Source organism: Mya arenaria, chromosome 4, assembly GCF_026914265.1.
Source record: "Mya arenaria isolate MELC-2E11 chromosome 4, ASM2691426v1".
NCBI lineage: Eukaryota > Metazoa > Mollusca > Bivalvia > Myida > Myidae > Mya > Mya arenaria.
Genome location: NC_069125.1, coordinates 62,071,973 through 62,089,041, shown reverse-complemented (window position 1 = coordinate 62,089,041; position 17,069 = coordinate 62,071,973). Strand labels below are relative to the sequence as shown.

The following is a 17,069-nucleotide window of genomic DNA, read 5'->3' as shown; positions in this document are numbered from 1 at the left end:
TGTTTTTTTATAGTTGTTCTCTTTATTTCAATCACGATAAGCCATTTGTTTGCAACTCTTTGTTTAGTTTAGGTGAGTCAGCCTTTTTACCCTTCTTTGCCGTAGCCGATACCCAGCTACTTCCCCAAGGGCCAGACCCCTTTTTTCCCTACAAAAAGCCTCTGAAATTCCACATCTAATTTTTTAAATTTCATATAATTAAAAATCTCACAATTCATCAAGCGATGTTTCTGATTGAAATATTGACTGCTTTATTGTTGTTTGTTTTTACTCTAGAGAATTTTTGCCCAAAACTTGAAAAACAACAAAAAGGGCTAGGTTGTGTTCCCTGCAAGTGGTAAAAAGGCCGTGATGTAAAATTGTTATTAGAACAGGCAACCACATTGGTCATCAGAACAATAACATTGTCAGCTGTTTGATCTCTTAAACAGTCTGTCTACTATAGTCTCCATTTAAGGGCTATTCCATTCAAACATACAACCCCCAGGGGGAAGGCACTTTTAAATTATGGCACCCCCCTACAGAAGCAAATTTACCCTTGTGGAGTCCAAATGAGCGAAAAAAGACACCCACCTATATACTATTTAAATAATTGCCTTACACCTGGGGGTTATATGTTTTACTGGAATAGCCCTAAGGAATGAGACACCAGATGGTCCTAAAATCAGCAAATACATCAATTCCACATAACAAGACTAGAATTGTCATTTACAAGCTAGTATGAGGCTGATAATACATCTTTTTACATGATTTAAAGAATATTTTGTCACTGTCTCTGCTGAATTTACCCGTTTAAAAATAGCGCATAATGGTTTCCCATTTTATAGTGAGTATAATAAGCATGTGCTACGTTTAAATTAACTGGAATTTACATAGACAAACCCAGTAAAGTTCGTATTAAAAAAGTATGAAAAACTCTAAAAAAGTAAATGTGCCATAAGCCAAGTGAAACATCAGTACATTCAATGCGTTGTACACAGTGATATCATATTATAAATCTTACGTAAGTTTTTGGCAATTTTCTTTTTTTTCTTGCAATTGTATCATCTGGTGTCTAGTCCCTTAAATTCCGTTTATTTCTTACCTGAGATTCCAGCACAGCTATGAGTCTGTAATATTCTGTCAGTTCCTGTTGTAAAGCTGCACAGAAACTCTGGAAATGTAAAAGTCCTGCATTGACTACATTCACAAGTGTCTTACGACACCATATACGAATAATTACATGTATGTTATCATTAGTAATGATATAAAATCAAAATTTGTGTCAACTGAACAAATACACTTTTTGAAAGTGAGAGTAGTCTAGTAGTATAGGTATCCACCTCTCACCCAAGTGGTTTCAATCCCCACTATGGGTGTCTTCTCATGGCCTCTCATAACAATCAAGCTTAAAGAACAGAGTATAAAACTAAACAAATACACTCCATAAAACTAATTAATGGGTAAGGCCTGAATACAAATAGGTACAGTTTGAGTTTCTATTAAATGATTTCATTGGTTTTTACCAATTTACCAAGCTTTAATATTGATGACATTGGTAAAAAAATATTTTGGGGTAAGTATAAAAAAGACGATATCCATACGCAAATATATGCCAATACAAAATCTAACAAAATTTTAACAATCTTCAGTACTGGCAAGTGTCAGGTATAAAATTTCTTAAAAGAACAACATCATTACATCAAACTTCTACACAAAACATTTCAGGGGTTTACTGATTTGCTAAAATATTTTTTCAACTCCTTTTTGTATTTATAAAGTCAAATTGGGAATTATTTCAAATTTAGAAAAAAAATCTTGCATTGGGAATTTGGCTAAGTTTGGTAACAAATTGGTAAGAAAGTGAAATAGGGAATTTGGGAATTGTTTAACATTTTGGGAAAAAGATCACGTTTTTGTATTCAGAATGACACCATTTTGGTTGCCCCAAAATTGTTAATAAGAAAAAAACACCACTGAACCCTGAAGTAAGCATGTATACCTGTCCCACCAGTCCAAAAGTCTTGTCTGCACTCCGTGTCTCAACGTAGTTTTTCACCTTGTTAAACAGCCAGCCACACTCAGCCAGTTTGCTCACTAGCTGACGAATGGCTTTAGGAATGCCAGCCTGAAAAATGTGTCACACTTTTGTTACTAGGCATGGACCGGTGGGCCGTTTCAATTTTAGTGACTTCAATAATCTGAAATTTGTATAAATATCACAAATGGCAAAACATGATTTATTTTATTTCATCACTTTGTTTTTAATTCTGACTAAGGTTTAATTCACTCAAATAAGAACCAAATAATGAAATTCATCCCCATTGCCCTCCTTCAAGTGTATATTTTTTAGGAGCATTGACCTCTTAACATTTGTAGCAATAAAGACATTTTTCAAAAACATGGTGATTCATGTAAGATCCCTCAAATACATAAAATTAAAAACAATTTTTAACAATTCCTTGATGATAAAGTGCAAATCATCAACAAAGCTCCAAGCAGCAATCAAACGCGGGATCATCATATCTGGAGTCTGATTTCACTAACCACTTTTCAATGACCACCCATATGATTTCCATACACTTCACATACCTGGGCGTCGACCTTATATCCGTCCTTGGAAGGGTCAAAGTGAACCCATTTGCCCTCAATGCCTTGAAAGACGTAAACCAAGTCACGGACAAGTTCAGTCTCCGGGATCTCAAAACTCGCTGAAATATGAAAGTAGAGCTGCAGCCTAGTGTATAAAAGAGGTCAACTTTTATTTGGTCAAAATTAGCCAAAACAATTGCCAATATTTATCCAATAGTTGGTATTAACCAATCAAATCATTTAAATTTGCAATCTAGCCAAAAGATAACCGGTGGACAACACCTCAAAATGTTATGCAATTGGTCGCAGGTGTCAGACAATAATACAACCTTGCGTAAAGTTTCATTGAAAATAACTAAAGTATCAAACATTCCTTAGCCAAGATGAAAGTGTCTTTCAAGTGTCTGCAATCCGAAAGATCAAGCTAAAATCCCACAAACTGGATATGTTGCTTGTCTGAAGTGCCCATCAATAAAGCTTGACCTTAGACTTACTGGCCCACAATTAATTAGGGATCATCTACCGACCATGATGAATGCGCATACCAACAAAAAGTCATTAAAAGGTTACTGACTGGAAACAATACTGTGATGCCGCTATAGCCATATAAAGGAATCTCTATAGATGTGTTTACAGCAGATCACAGGTACTGTAAAAATGTGAATGGAAGTAGACAGAATGTATCTTACTATTCTCCCCCTGGGCTTTCACCGTGCTTCTTCCACCTCTAGGAACCACAGCAGAACTCGAATCTGGAAGCAAATACAACATTTGCTATTATGCAATTACGGACTTTCATTGATCATAGCAGATTTTACAGTCTAAGTCAGATATGGTGTGTAGTATATAAACAAGGGTGTTGTGGCGCAAACCCCAATGCTTATCTGTTATTTTCAAGTCGAAAAAGACAATTATTTTGCCTGAGTTATGGTTTTGCCTCTGGCAACATGTGTACCAAGTTTGGAAAATCATGAATGGCTTTTGAGTTATAAACAAAGCTTTTTGCATAACAATGACGCGGACAATGACACCAACGCTCTGACGATACCCCAACTTTTTATTTTCCAAAACAGACCAGCTAACACAAAGTTTTTTCTTTGATTCTGGGACATTGACTTGATTATTTCTGATACTCTGACGTGAAACTTTAAAAAATACTGCTTACTTCCCTGCGTATCAGGCGTACAGGTCCAAAAAAACAAACACACAAAAATCTAAAAAAATACAAGCATATTCTTTCTTCAAAATCAGGAAGACAAGCAAATAAATATATTTAAAGTCTAGAACTGACCTGTGTCCCTTCTGGAGACAGCCCCAACCAGACGAGACATGGCGGCATGTCTGTGTGTCTTGTCGCCATCCACAGATGCAAATGTTGTCCTGGAACAGAAGAAAGGTTGAATATTTGTCATCAAGAACCTTGGGTGACTAACAAACTCCTGGAATGCAAGGTTTTGTATTTCATTCACAACATGGCACATCAGGGACAAGGCCATACCTAATTGATTCACTGTTTAGCGTCTTATTCCCATTTGACGTACCAAGCTTGAGTTATTACTATGTATATCACCATGGATACCAATACAGCCAACAACCACCTTTCCATGGCAGAAATGAGTCATTTCTATGGATATCACCATGGAAACCAATGCAGTCGTTACTATGGATATCACCATGGAAACCAATGCATCCAACAACAACCTTACCTTGGCAGAAATGACTGTGGTACGGGGGTGGGGTCATTACTATGGATATCACCATGGACACCAATACATCCAACAACAACCTTACCCTTGCAGAAATGACTGTGGTACAGGGTTGGGGTCTTTACTATGAATATCACCATGGATACCAATACGTCCAACAACATTCTTACCTTTGCAGAAATGACTGTGGTACAGGGTTGGGGTCTTTACTATGAATATCACCATGGATACCAATACGTCCAACAACATTCTTACCTTTGCAGAAATGACTGAGGTATGGGGTGGATTATTACTATGAATATAACCATGGATACTAATTTAATGAAACCAATACAACAATAACCTTACCCTGGCAGAAATGACTGCGGTACAGGGGTGGGGTCGTTACTACGGATATCACCATGGATACTGCTGATTCCACTACTGCCTGTCGTGTCAATGGAGTGTATGGATGGGGTTCCACCTGCATGAAAGAAAGTGACAAGTATGATAATCAACAAAACTAAAACTAAAGGAGTTAATTTTTACAACATAGCAAAAGTTCCATATATACTTCTTATGTGATATTAAAGGCTTACAATATAGGTTGAGGATTTTTATTCCTGAGTCGTAATGCTTTATTATGTTTAGGCGTACAAAAATAATCTGTTTTTGGTTTCAAGCCCACAAAAAATAGGGTAGGTACTATGTAGGTTTGAAAATCTTTTTGATTACTTAGTTCATATAAAGCTTAACAAACCATGGTGTTCATGTGACCCAGGCCCAGGCATAAGTCTCCTCTGGGCTGCTGCGTTGAAAGGGGTAGACGTCGCATAGGCAGGGAGCCCTTGGCCAAATAGTAAACTGGTGGACTGAAACATTATTATCATTTCTACTAATTAATAATTGTTTTCTATATTGTATTATATTTTTACCACTTATGTTTTTTATGTATATTGTATCATCCAAATACATTTAGTAATCTGGTTGGCTCAAATATGACCATTTGTAGGTGTGTTAGGATCACCATATTATGTATATAACAAGAGGCACATCAGTGCCTGTGCTCCACTGGCCAAAAGGTTCAAGCAAAGACCACCTAACGAACATTTTCGTCAAGTTTCATAGAAATACAATCATCAATTTTTGAGGAGAAGTTATTTTAAATTTTTTTTTACTTTAATAGCTCTGGCTGCCATGTTGTGCAGTGGACCGAAATGATTTGGGCAATTTGAGTAAAGGAGCACCAAACAAACATTTCTGTCAAGTTTTATCGAAAAAAGGTCATCGGTTTCGACGACAAGTCGTATAAAGTTTTTTTTATTTTTTAGCTCTGGCAGCCATGGTGTGCAGTGGACTGGAACCATTTAACAAATTTTGGTTAATGACCACCCAAGGAACATTTCTGTCAAGTTTCATCAAAATCTGATCATCGGTTTCTGAGGAGAAGTGGTGTAAAGGTTTTTCCTATTTTTAGCTCTGGCTGCCATGTTGTGCAGCGGAACGGAACCATTTGGGCCATTTTGTCAAAGATTTTGTTGAGATGACCCTTGTTATTAAGTCTCATAAAGATTATGTCAAAATTGTGACGCAGGCAATTTGTGGACTGACGATTGACTAACATGTAATCTTGTCTTGTCATATGACAGGCGAGCTAAAAATTACAAACCATTGTTTTCCAAATGGAAATGGAGACGTTTATTATTGTTTTTTGCGACTTTTAATGGCGACACGTCTTTTAAATAACCCGTTACAGAGTCATTTTCACATTTTCTTTTCGCAGCCATGCTTGTTTTTCCGCGGGAAATTATCTGGAAATCGACGAGACGTTCCGAATAATCGCTGTCACTAAAAACCGACAAGAACCAACAACAACAGAAAAGAACCCTCAACCTGAAGTAATATAAGCATTTACTGTCTTTTTAGTTTTTAACTTAAGTGATATCGATTTTAATCACTAGTTACTGATTATCAAAATATATTTATACAAGCAGCATTCAACACGCATCCACTTAGTCCTGCATAAGACCATCTTTTTTTCACTTCTGATGTGATGTCGGGTCTTTTGCCACTCGCGACACGTTGTCGCTGTTTAAGATATAAGTTTTTCCTTTAAACTATAAATATCGACCCAAAATAATGCTTAAAAGTTAAACAATTAATAAACATTTAATCTGAATAGATTATGAAGCAAATATCTAACCTGAACAAGAACTGACGAGATAGAATCGACTTGGTGTTTCACTTACACTTTTCGGCCATTTAAGTTACTAAAAATAGCTGTTTCATAAACTTTCAGAATGTCACTTAAACGAAAATTAATGTTCAGTCTATATGTACTTTCCTATGTATAAATGTAAGGCTTTTAAATTGATCTTTTTGTGAGAACTTTATGCTTATATGTTTACTCATAAATTATTATTGTTTAAAAATTATTTAAAGATGCTATACGTGAAAAATTAAGACATTATTTTTTTTTCTATTAAAGGGAGGTAATTCAGTAGTAAAATGTAATCAAAGCTATTAAAGCATGGCATTTCTTTTCTAACCACGTTGATATTATTACAGTCAATTCAAGCAAGATGCCTTTTGTTTTTACATAGTACCCATAGGTTCTGAAAAACAAGGAGCACTATTCCCAACAGAAGGATGTCACTCCCTATCACTGCATGAGCATCATAATAAAGATATGTTTACTCAAACTGCAAGCTGCTCAATTGAAATAGGTATTTACCTCAAGCATACAGTTTTATAATGTGGCAAAATAGTCGGACTACTAGATTGTCATTCGGACTAGTAAAATATGCCATTATGCTAGTCCAACTGGCTAGTAGGTTAAAATGTTTTTCGTGAAGACTGCGGACGAGAAGTCCTTAAAGGTTTTTCTATTTTTAACTCTCGCAGCCATGTTGTGCAGCGGACCGGAACCATTTGGGCAATTTTGGTTAAAGGGCATCCCGATGAACATTTATGTAAAGTTTCATCAAAATCTGATAATCGGTTTCTGAGAAGATGTAGTTTAACGTTTTTTTCTATTCTTAGCTCTGGTGCCCATGTTGTGCAGCAGACCAGAACTGTTTGGGCTATTTTGGTTAAGGACTACCCAAGTAACATTTCTGTCAAGTTTCATTGCAATACGATCATCGGTTTCTGAGGAGAAGTCGTTTAAAGGTTTTTCTATTTTTACCTCTGGGGGCCATCTTGTGCAGTGGACCGAAACCATTGAAGCAAATTTGATAAAGGACCATCCAAGGAACATTTCTGTTAAGTTTCATCAAAATCTGATCATCGGTTTCTGAGAAGATGTTCTTTAAAGGTTTTTCTATTTTTTTGCCCTGGCAGCCATGTTGTGCAGCGGACCGGAACCATCTGAGCAATTTTGGTTAAGGACCACCCAAGGAACAATTCTGTCAAGTTTCATCAAAATCTGCCTATCCGTTTCAGAGGAGATGTCGTTTAAAATTTTTGCTATTTTTAGCTGTGGCGGCCATATTGTGCAATGGACCAGAACCATTTGAGCAATTTTAATAAAGGACCACCCAAGGAACATTACTGTCAAGTTTCATCAAAATCTGCCGAACCCTTTCAGAGGAGATGTCGTTTAAAGATTTTGCTATTTTTAGCTCTGGCGGCCATATTGTGCAATGGACCGGAACCATTTGAGCAATTTTGGTAAAGGACCACCAAAGGAACATTCCTGTGAAGTTTTGTCAAAATCCGCTTATCAGTTTCAGAGGAGATGTCGTTTAAAGTAAAAGTTTACGCACGCACGCACGCACGACGGACAATCTGTGACGACATAAGCTCCATGGCCTTCGGCCAGTGGAGCTAAAAAACAAACATTTAAAATGTAAAAGTATTAAACGAAGTGCAGAAACACAACATAAAATAAGTCTGGTCTTAGCAGACCCTAGATTAGTGTTTTCCAATTTTGGCAATAATACATATAGGGTGGGCGAATTAGTGCAACAAAAGTAAGTAAAAAATATCTGTAGTCTAACTACCAGTGTTTTCTCTTCATCCTATTTGTTAATAGTGCCTTTAAAACTGAAAATAGCGACAAAATGACTAAAATTGTGAATTTACGAAAGTATATTTCGAACAAGGAAACAAAGAAAAGACATTTTAAGATACAGAATTTGAAGAATTTTAAGAGATAAGGAATAACTGTACTATTTGACATGTCCAGAGTTGAGACAAAAAAAAAATAAAAAATTGAATTGTTAATTTTGAGCCCATTTTTTGCCTTTGGTGAAAAATATTCTTTTTGGGATTGCAAATAGAACTGAATTTTGGCCCCATTATCAGTTAAAAAGAAACATAAACTATTAAATGTCACCCTTACCTTGTCACGAGCATGTCTGGCCTCGCTTTCACTGATGGACTTTAACACATGCAACACTGCCCATCTGTTCTTGACCAATCCCTACAAAAAGCATATAAAATTGAATACAAGGAATATAATATTATCAATACTATTCTATCTCAAATAGGTTACTGTATTTACAAATCATACTTTTTATCTGAAAGAAGACAGAAAATTGTTAACCTATGTGCATTATTAAATGCCGATCTTTTGATTATTCAAACATTATATAAGAATAAAGGAATTCATTGTCCTTTTCTCAATAAGTTCATTATGAAATTTAAAAGCAACTAAGAATATACTGTTAAAAACAAGTTATATTAATTCAGTAAAAATGCAATGTATTAAGATGAAAATAGTTGTATATCATGATTTTTTTGTTCACTATTTGTCATGTTTACAGTCATTGCAATTAGACTTTTGGATGAACAAGCCCGAATTCCTATACAGAATACTATTGTTTGGCATCAAATTTTCTAACAAGCCCTGCTATATAAAATTCAGAATTAGAGCAAGCCCGGAAGACATTTTACCAGTTCAGGGCTTGTGGGCTTGTGTTAATTTCCACAGGCATCTGAATCATTGTTTGTCACTTAAATGTTGTTTAAAACCATTTTGGGTACAGACAATGAGATAATCAACACATCTGAAGATATTTAGTGTCTTTGATATACAAAAAAGAAACATTGAATTATGCTTGTTTGTCTAAAGACAATATAGTTATACCAACATATCGCACACCATTTTAAAGGTAATTGACTCTTTTTTCCATGTCACTTATTTAAAAATGGATTGTTTATATGTTGGTTGAGAAATTTGCATAAAACTGGACTCTACCGTGAAATCGGGTAAGTTTGAGTTACATACCTTGTTTCTTTTTTGTACAATATAAACAAAGCATATGATTATCGAACAGATAAGAACAGAAGAAAAAGATATAAGTGATATTTTGGCGCTTTTTTAACTGGGGAATTTGTGGCTACATAGCTATTAAATGAAAAAGTGATTTTTATCATATAAAGGCTGATGTCTTTTAACTGTACACAAATCATAGGTGTACATAAATCATAGGTGTACATAAATCATATGCTTTTTTTGCTCAGAATGATGAATAAATTCTGAAAAATATCACATAATATATTTTATAATAAGGAAAATTCAAATTCATTAATTATTCCATCTTTGGATGATATTTTATCATTGTAACAAGCATTTTGTTCCATTTCACACAAAATATTTTTTTTCGAAGTCTGACCCTATAAAAAGAGAATTTAAAAGGAATATTGCATTTTTATATTTCCATCTATATATTAAGTATGTTTTTACCAGAATAAAAACCTAAATAAATGGTAAATAAACTTCTTCTTTTTTTCAACAGATTAGTAAAAGCCAACCTGTGTCTGTAGCTTTCTGTGCAGTTCTGCAAACGTGGCAGCATCCTTTTCCCTTCCACGCCTTACCACTGTACCAAGAAAAAAATCTAGCTCTATATAAAAAGTTGGTGAATTTTTCTTATAATTTGGTATTAATTGCAAATAACCAGTGCTCTTAATATTATGTAAACTAAAAAAATCAATGTTTACAGGTAAAAACATGGGTAACAAGTTGATATTTTATCTACTATATATTCAGCATTTAAGTCAGATTTTAGCGTTAAAGGAATATAAATTGTTCTTTAATATTTGTATTGAGTATAATACATATTAAATATATTGGTATGACTTTCAATTTGCTTACAGACCATACTATTTTTGGGAAGTTGTTATAAACTCCAGAATCAAGAGAAAACATTTTTTATTTCAAAATATTATTAACAAAAAATTTAAAAAATGTTCTCGCTTGCTCTGAATAAATTCATAAAAATCTGAGGTCCAAGTCGGCATAATACAAGAAAGCATGTTATATTGGCTTTAACAGTAATATCATTCAAATCAGACAAATAATGACAGATCTACTGCATGGATCCATACTTACACTGCTTTCTTATTCTCTCGGAAACCTGGAACTCATCATTGTCCACAGGCAAGCTTGAAGAACTGAAAAAAATTAAAAAAATTAGTGGCATTATCTCGGGAATTATATTATTTCATTTCATCATTAATGAAGTAGAAATTATCTGTAAGAGTTATTGAAACACATTCTATTGTAGATATGTCAAAAACTGACTCAGTCTAAAATATACAGGTTATGATTATGTACAATAAGTGCTTTTTCTAAAATGATATTAAATTATGAGCCTACCAATACATACCTTGCAAGTAACTTGTAAGCTAGTTGTAAATATGGTTGAACTTCATCTGCAAATGGTGAAAATATTTTAGTGAGCTGGTGATTAAAAACAAATAAACTAAAAAAAGTTACTACCAATAACCTTATAATGTTGGGATTCAAATTAATAAATCCTTTGTGAACTGAGCGGAAACTGCCGATTTAAATAATTACTAGAATGGGTCACGGACTCTACGGACCATGGACATTACGGACCAGACATTACGGACCAGATTTAGGGACACTACGGACCAGATTTAGGGACATTACGGACCATTTTCAAAAACCTACGGACCATCATTTATAATGTTTTTAAACATTTGTTGTTTTTTTAATTCATTCACTCATTGGTCTTAAATTTGTCAATAAATACTTGAATAATAGTGCTCAGTATGAAAATTATCTTTAATGTAACTGAAAAATCCCAGGAAATTCCAATGTTAAACATCAATGTATTTTTAATAAAATATTATAATAATTTGAATAATAATGAACGAAATATGTGTTTATCTTATAATTGTAAATGTGAATATTAATGTTTTCATATGTGATCGATTGCTTTCTGAAATAAACTTTGAATCGTCATATTTGATTGTTTTCCGTTTCATCTATTTTAATTGAAAGGTTGTTTCTTCTGTAATATACCGCTGATAATTACGGGTACAATTATAACTAATAAACACTAATTACGGCAACAGAAATTGCCAGTTTTAAACATCAGTTTGCAAGAATTGCAACAAACACACATCGTTTATTTAATATAAAGCAAGAGTATGGTCCTTTACTTTTATTTTCGGGATATAATTTCCATAAAAAGGTTACAAGTAGTAGTTAAGGTTATATGTTTTTATTTATGTAATAGTTATAAAAAGAATAGCCATAAAACACTTCAAATGGAATTACATAAAAGGTTACAAGTAGTAGTAAATGTTGTTATGTATGTAATAGTTATATAAAACGGAATCGTGGACATTAAAAATGTGTAATTCTTTTTCAGGGACGAGTATGATTTATTTTGGTAAATAAACTGTTTTGGAAAATATTTCTGCTCGATTTATTTTGGAAAATAAACATTTTTGGAAAATATTTCTTCTGTTGCTTTTAACTGATTTAACTGCCGATCATTCAAATTTCGTTCATTATTGTTCACATAATTGTTATAAATGCATAGGTCTTTAACACCTTTTGGAATTTCACAAGATTTTATATTGAACCAATGCTCTATTCCAACTTCACGGGATTTTTCACAGTTTTATGGAATATATAACGTCATACTGAGCACTCATATTCAAGTATTTATTAACAAATTAAAAACTAATGAGTGAATATTTAAAAAAAAAATATGTTTAAATCATGGTCCGTAAGATTCCGAAGATGGTCCGTAATGTCCCTAAATCTGGTCCGTAGTGTCCCTAAATCTGGTCCGTAATGTCTGGTCCGTAATGTCCATGGTCCGTAGTGTCCGTAATTCACTAGAATGAGCACATGTATGCCTGCAACACACTCTACATGCTAGCATCGCAAAACAGCTTTTACAAGTGAGTCATCGGTATATGGATTGCAACAGGCTTAAGACTGTGTTTTCTGTTGAAGTCTAACAGAGAGCAGTATTTACGCCTATTAAGGCATGATCTTTGATCATTAAAACAGTAATTTTAATAACTGGTTGAAAATTTTAAACACTCCGAAAGATGTACATACTTTCAGGGAGTTTCGTCACTCTGCAGCATAATCTTTTCACAAGAGCAGGAGTTGCAGATGAGCTGCCACCTTCCCTCGAGTGAGATCTACTCATGACTCTGGTAGACAAGCAAGAAATATGTTATTTAAACTTGACTTGTCATATACTGACAGCAAGCTAGCAGCCAATAACAGCAGCCAATAAGTACAGCAGCCAATAAGGGACTTAGCAGCCAATAAGTACTTTTACCACGAAACACGAAATGTGAAAGGAATCTACTATTTTCCAGCAGCCAATAAGAACACCTGCCACACAACAACAATGTTTCAAAGAAAATATCATTAACGCAAATGGTTTATATAAATAAAACACGATGAAACATAATCAAAAAGAACCAGTTACGAACAAAAGTAAACCATAAAATTAATATGTACTACAGTACTCAGTAGAGGCTACCCGCGGCTAAATAGTATCCGGGATAACCAGCTAATATGTTGATAACACATGGGGGAATAATTTAAATTGGATTTATTTTTGGCCCCAGATAACATAAACATTTAAAATATTACATCAGCTTTTTAAAATATTATTACTGGCACAGTTTACCCCCATTCCCCCAATAAATACTGTACTTTATAATATTTGGTATTTGGTTTTTAATCCGAAACACCCGCTATATTAAGTAAAAATATGTATAATATGAATAGCGTTCTCGTAAAATTTGGTATCAAAATATTTAACCAACATTCTTCAATCGTTTTACTATGAGTTGCATTCTGGTTGTTTAGTCAGTATTTATATAAGAGCAATGCGATTGTTTACCCTCGCAATCAAGTAAAATCCTGTCCGCGAGCACGGTTTAATCTACTTCTTCTATTCTATTTGTACCACAAATACCTAAACATCTCGGTTTTGCCGAATTACGGCGATTTGCCGCGTGCATTTATACGGAATTAAGTCGTACGCAGAAACAGCAGTAACAGCAGATGATTGCGGTGACGACGCGCACCACCGCGTTGGCTGCGGTGGAATATATCGTTGCGATATTCCGCGATGACGCATTCTCTCCCGCGGTGGCAACGCTTTTTTTGAAAGAAAAAATCCCGCTTTGTTGATAGTGTAATTATCTAAGATTCATGCTGATCAAATAAAGACTCCAGAAGACAGGGTAAGCATACGACGCAGACCCTTTAAAAAGACTATTCCCTGTAATCATTTAATAAGCGTAGTACTGGGGTTAGGAAGACCATATGTATCCTCCAAGACGGGGTCAGTGCATGGCAAAGAAATTAAGGAAATTGTGTTGTTAGTACGACAGCAAGATGCCGCACCTAAATCCTTGGGACCCCTTGTTACGACCAGAAGGAGGCAATTTGACGCTCTAAGACAGGGTACTGGCAATGGCTATGAACTGGCACCTACAAATGACTTCCATCTTAGGGTCAGCTTGAATAAATTGACCCCAACCTCTTGGGCCCTTTTGATTGAGTTAAACAAACACATTAAACTACTTTGGGTTGCTAATACGACCAAAAGGAGGCGATGTAACGCCATAAGACAGGTAACTGGCATAAAATGGACATCTGGGCTATCACCTAGCAGTGCCGCATGACTTCCATCTTAGATTCAGCCTAAACACAATTAACTTAAACGTAAGGGAAACTCATATTTGGTTAAAACAAGCACATTGACCTACTTTGGGTTGCTAATACGACCAGAAGGAGGCGATGTGACTCCCCAAGACCGGGTACAGACATGAAGGGGACATAGAGGGCTATCACCTAGCACCGCCCAATAACTTCCATCTTGGGGTGAGCTTGACCAAAATCGACCCCCAACGTCCAGGGCCCCCTATTTGGGTAAAACAAGCACACTGATCTACTTTGGGTTACTGGAACGACCAGAAGGAGGCGATGTGACGCCCTAAGACCGGGTACTGACATGTAGGAGACATCCAGAACTATCATCTAGCACCGCTCAATAACTTCCATCTTGGGGTGAGTTTGACCAAAATCGACCCAAACGTCCAGGGCCCCCTATTTGGGTAAAACAAGCACACTGACCTACTTTGGGTTGCTGGAACGACCAGAAGGAGGCGATGTGACTCCCCAAGACCGGGTACTAACATGAAGAGAACATCGAGGACTATCACCTAGCACCGCTCAATAACTTCCATCTTGGGGTGAGTTTGACCAAAATCGACCCCCAACGTCCAGGAACCCCTATTTGGGTAAAACAAGCACACTGAACTACTTTGGGTTGCTGGAACGACCAGAAGGAGGCGATGTGACGCCCTAAGACCGGGTACTGACATGAAGGGGACATCTAGGGCTATCACCTAGCACCGCTCAATAACTTCCATCTTGGGGTGAGCTTGACCAAAATCGACCCCCAACGTCCAGGACCCCCTATTTGGGTAAAACAAACACACTGACCTACTTTGGGTTGCTGGAACGACCAGAAGGAGGCGATGTGACGCCCTAAGACCGGGTACTGGCATGTAGGGGACATCCAGGACTATCACCTAGCACCGCTCAATAACTTCCATCTTGGGGTGAGCTTGACCAAAATCGATCCCCAACGTCCAGGACCCCCTATTTGGGTAAAACAAGCACATTGACCTACTTTGGGTTGCTGGAACGAACAGAAGGAGGCGATGTGACGCCTTAAGACCGGGTACTGACATGAAGGGGACATCTAGGTCTATCACCTAGCACCGCTCAATAACTTCCATCTTGGGGTGAGCTTGACCAAAATCGACCCCCAACGTCCAGGACCCCCTATTTGGGTAAAACAAGCACACTGACCTACTTTGGGTTGCTGGAACGACCAGAAGGAGGCGATGTGACGCCCCAAGACCGGGTACTGACATGAAGGGAACATCCAGGACTATCACCTAGCACCGCTCAATAACTTCCATCTTGGGGTGAATTTGACCAAAATCGACCCCCAACGTCCAGGACCCCCTAATTGGGTAAAACAAGCACACTGACCTACTTTGGGTTGCTGGAACGACCAGAAGGAGGCGATGTGACGCCCTAAGACCGGGTACTGGCATGTAGGGGACATCCAGGACTATCACCTAGCACCGCCCAATAACTTCCATCTTGGGGTGAGCTTGGCAAAAATCGACCCCAACGTCCAGGGCCCCCTATTTTGGTAAAACAAGCACACTGACCTACTTTGGGTTGCTGGAACGACCAGAAGGAGGCGATGTGATGCCCCAAGACCGGGTACTGGCATGTAGGGGACATCCAGGGCTATCACCTAGCACCGCTCAATAACTTCCATCTTGGGGTGAGTTTGACCAAAATCGACCCCCAACGTCCAGGACCCCCTATTTGGGTAAAACAAGCACACTGACCTACTTTGGGTTGCTGGAACGACCAGAAGGAGGCGATGTGACGCCCCAAGACCGTGTACTGACATGAAGGGAACATCCAGGACTATCACCTAGCACCGCTCAATAACTTCCATCTTGGCGTGAGCTTGACCAAAATTCGACCCCAACGTCCAGGACCCCCTAATTAGGTAAAACAAGCACACTGACCTACTTTGGGTTGCTAGAACGACCAGAAGGAGGCGATGTGACGCCCTAAGACCGGGTACTAGCATGTAGGGGACATCCAGGACTATCACCTAGCACCACCCAATAATTTCCATCTTGGGGTGAGTTTGGCAAAAATCGACCCCCAACGTCCAGGAACCCCTATTTGGGTAAATCAAGCATACTGACCTACTTTGGGTTGCTGGAACGACCAGAAGGAGGCGATATGATGCCCCAAGACCGGGTAACTTGCATGTAGGGGACATCCAGGGCTATCACCTAGCACCGCCCAATAACTTCCATCTTGGGGTGAGCTTGGACCAAAATCGACCCCAACGTCCAGGGACCCCCTATTTTGGTAAAACAAGCACACTGACCTACTTTGGGTTGCTGGAACGACCAGAAGGAGGCGATGTGATGCCCCAAGACCGGGTACTGGCATGTAGGGGACATCCAGCGCTATCACCTAGCATCGCTCAATAACTTCCATCTTGGGGTGAGTTTGACCAAAATCGACCCCCAACGTCCAGGACTCCCTATTTGGGTAAAACAAGCACAGTGACCTACTTTGGGTTGCTGGAACGACCAGAAGGAGGCGATGTGACGCCCCAAGACCGTGTACTGACATGAAGGGAACATCCAGGACTATCACCTAGCACCGCTCAATAACTTCAATCTTGGGGTGAGTTTGACCAAAATCGAACCCCCAACGTCCAGGACCCCTATTTGGGTAAAACAAGCACACTGAACTACTGTAGGTTGCTGGAACGACCAGAAGGAGACGATGTGACGCCCCAAGACCGGGTACTGACATGAAGGGGACATCCAGGGCTATCACCTAGCACCGCTCAATAACTTCCATCTTGGGGTGAGTTTGACCAAAATCGACCCCCAACGTCCAGGACCCCCTATTTGGGTAAAACAAGCACACTGACCTACTTTGGGTTGCTG

General features: G+C 37.5%; 1 protein-coding gene across 2 annotated transcripts in view; it reads right to left on the bottom strand.

The window, feature by feature from the left end:
* The window catches only part of LOC128231967 (gamma-tubulin complex component 3 homolog), a 38,034-nt gene extending 25,275 nt beyond the window's left edge, over window positions 1-12,759 (bottom strand). For both annotated transcript variants that reach the window (XM_052945268.1, XM_052945269.1), the window contains exons 1-12: window positions 12,592-12,759; window positions 10,874-10,919; window positions 10,597-10,658; window positions 10,017-10,084; window positions 8,602-8,682; window positions 5,017-5,128; window positions 4,626-4,740; window positions 3,863-3,951; window positions 3,261-3,323; window positions 2,572-2,690; window positions 1,982-2,107; window positions 1,085-1,153 (exon numbers count right to left, since the gene is read on the bottom strand). In XM_052945268.1, coding sequence (XP_052801228.1) covers window positions 1,085-1,153; window positions 1,982-2,107; window positions 2,572-2,690; window positions 3,261-3,323; window positions 3,863-3,951; window positions 4,626-4,740; window positions 5,017-5,128; window positions 8,602-8,682; window positions 10,017-10,084; window positions 10,597-10,658; window positions 10,874-10,919; window positions 12,592-12,685 — 1,044 coding nt within the window. In that variant the 5' untranslated portion in view covers window positions 12,686-12,759. The remainder of the gene's footprint in view (window positions 1-1,084; window positions 1,154-1,981; window positions 2,108-2,571; window positions 2,691-3,260; window positions 3,324-3,862; window positions 3,952-4,625; window positions 4,741-5,016; window positions 5,129-8,601; window positions 8,683-10,016; window positions 10,085-10,596; window positions 10,659-10,873; window positions 10,920-12,591) is intronic.
* Window positions 12,760-17,069: the final 4,310 nt, after the last annotated feature.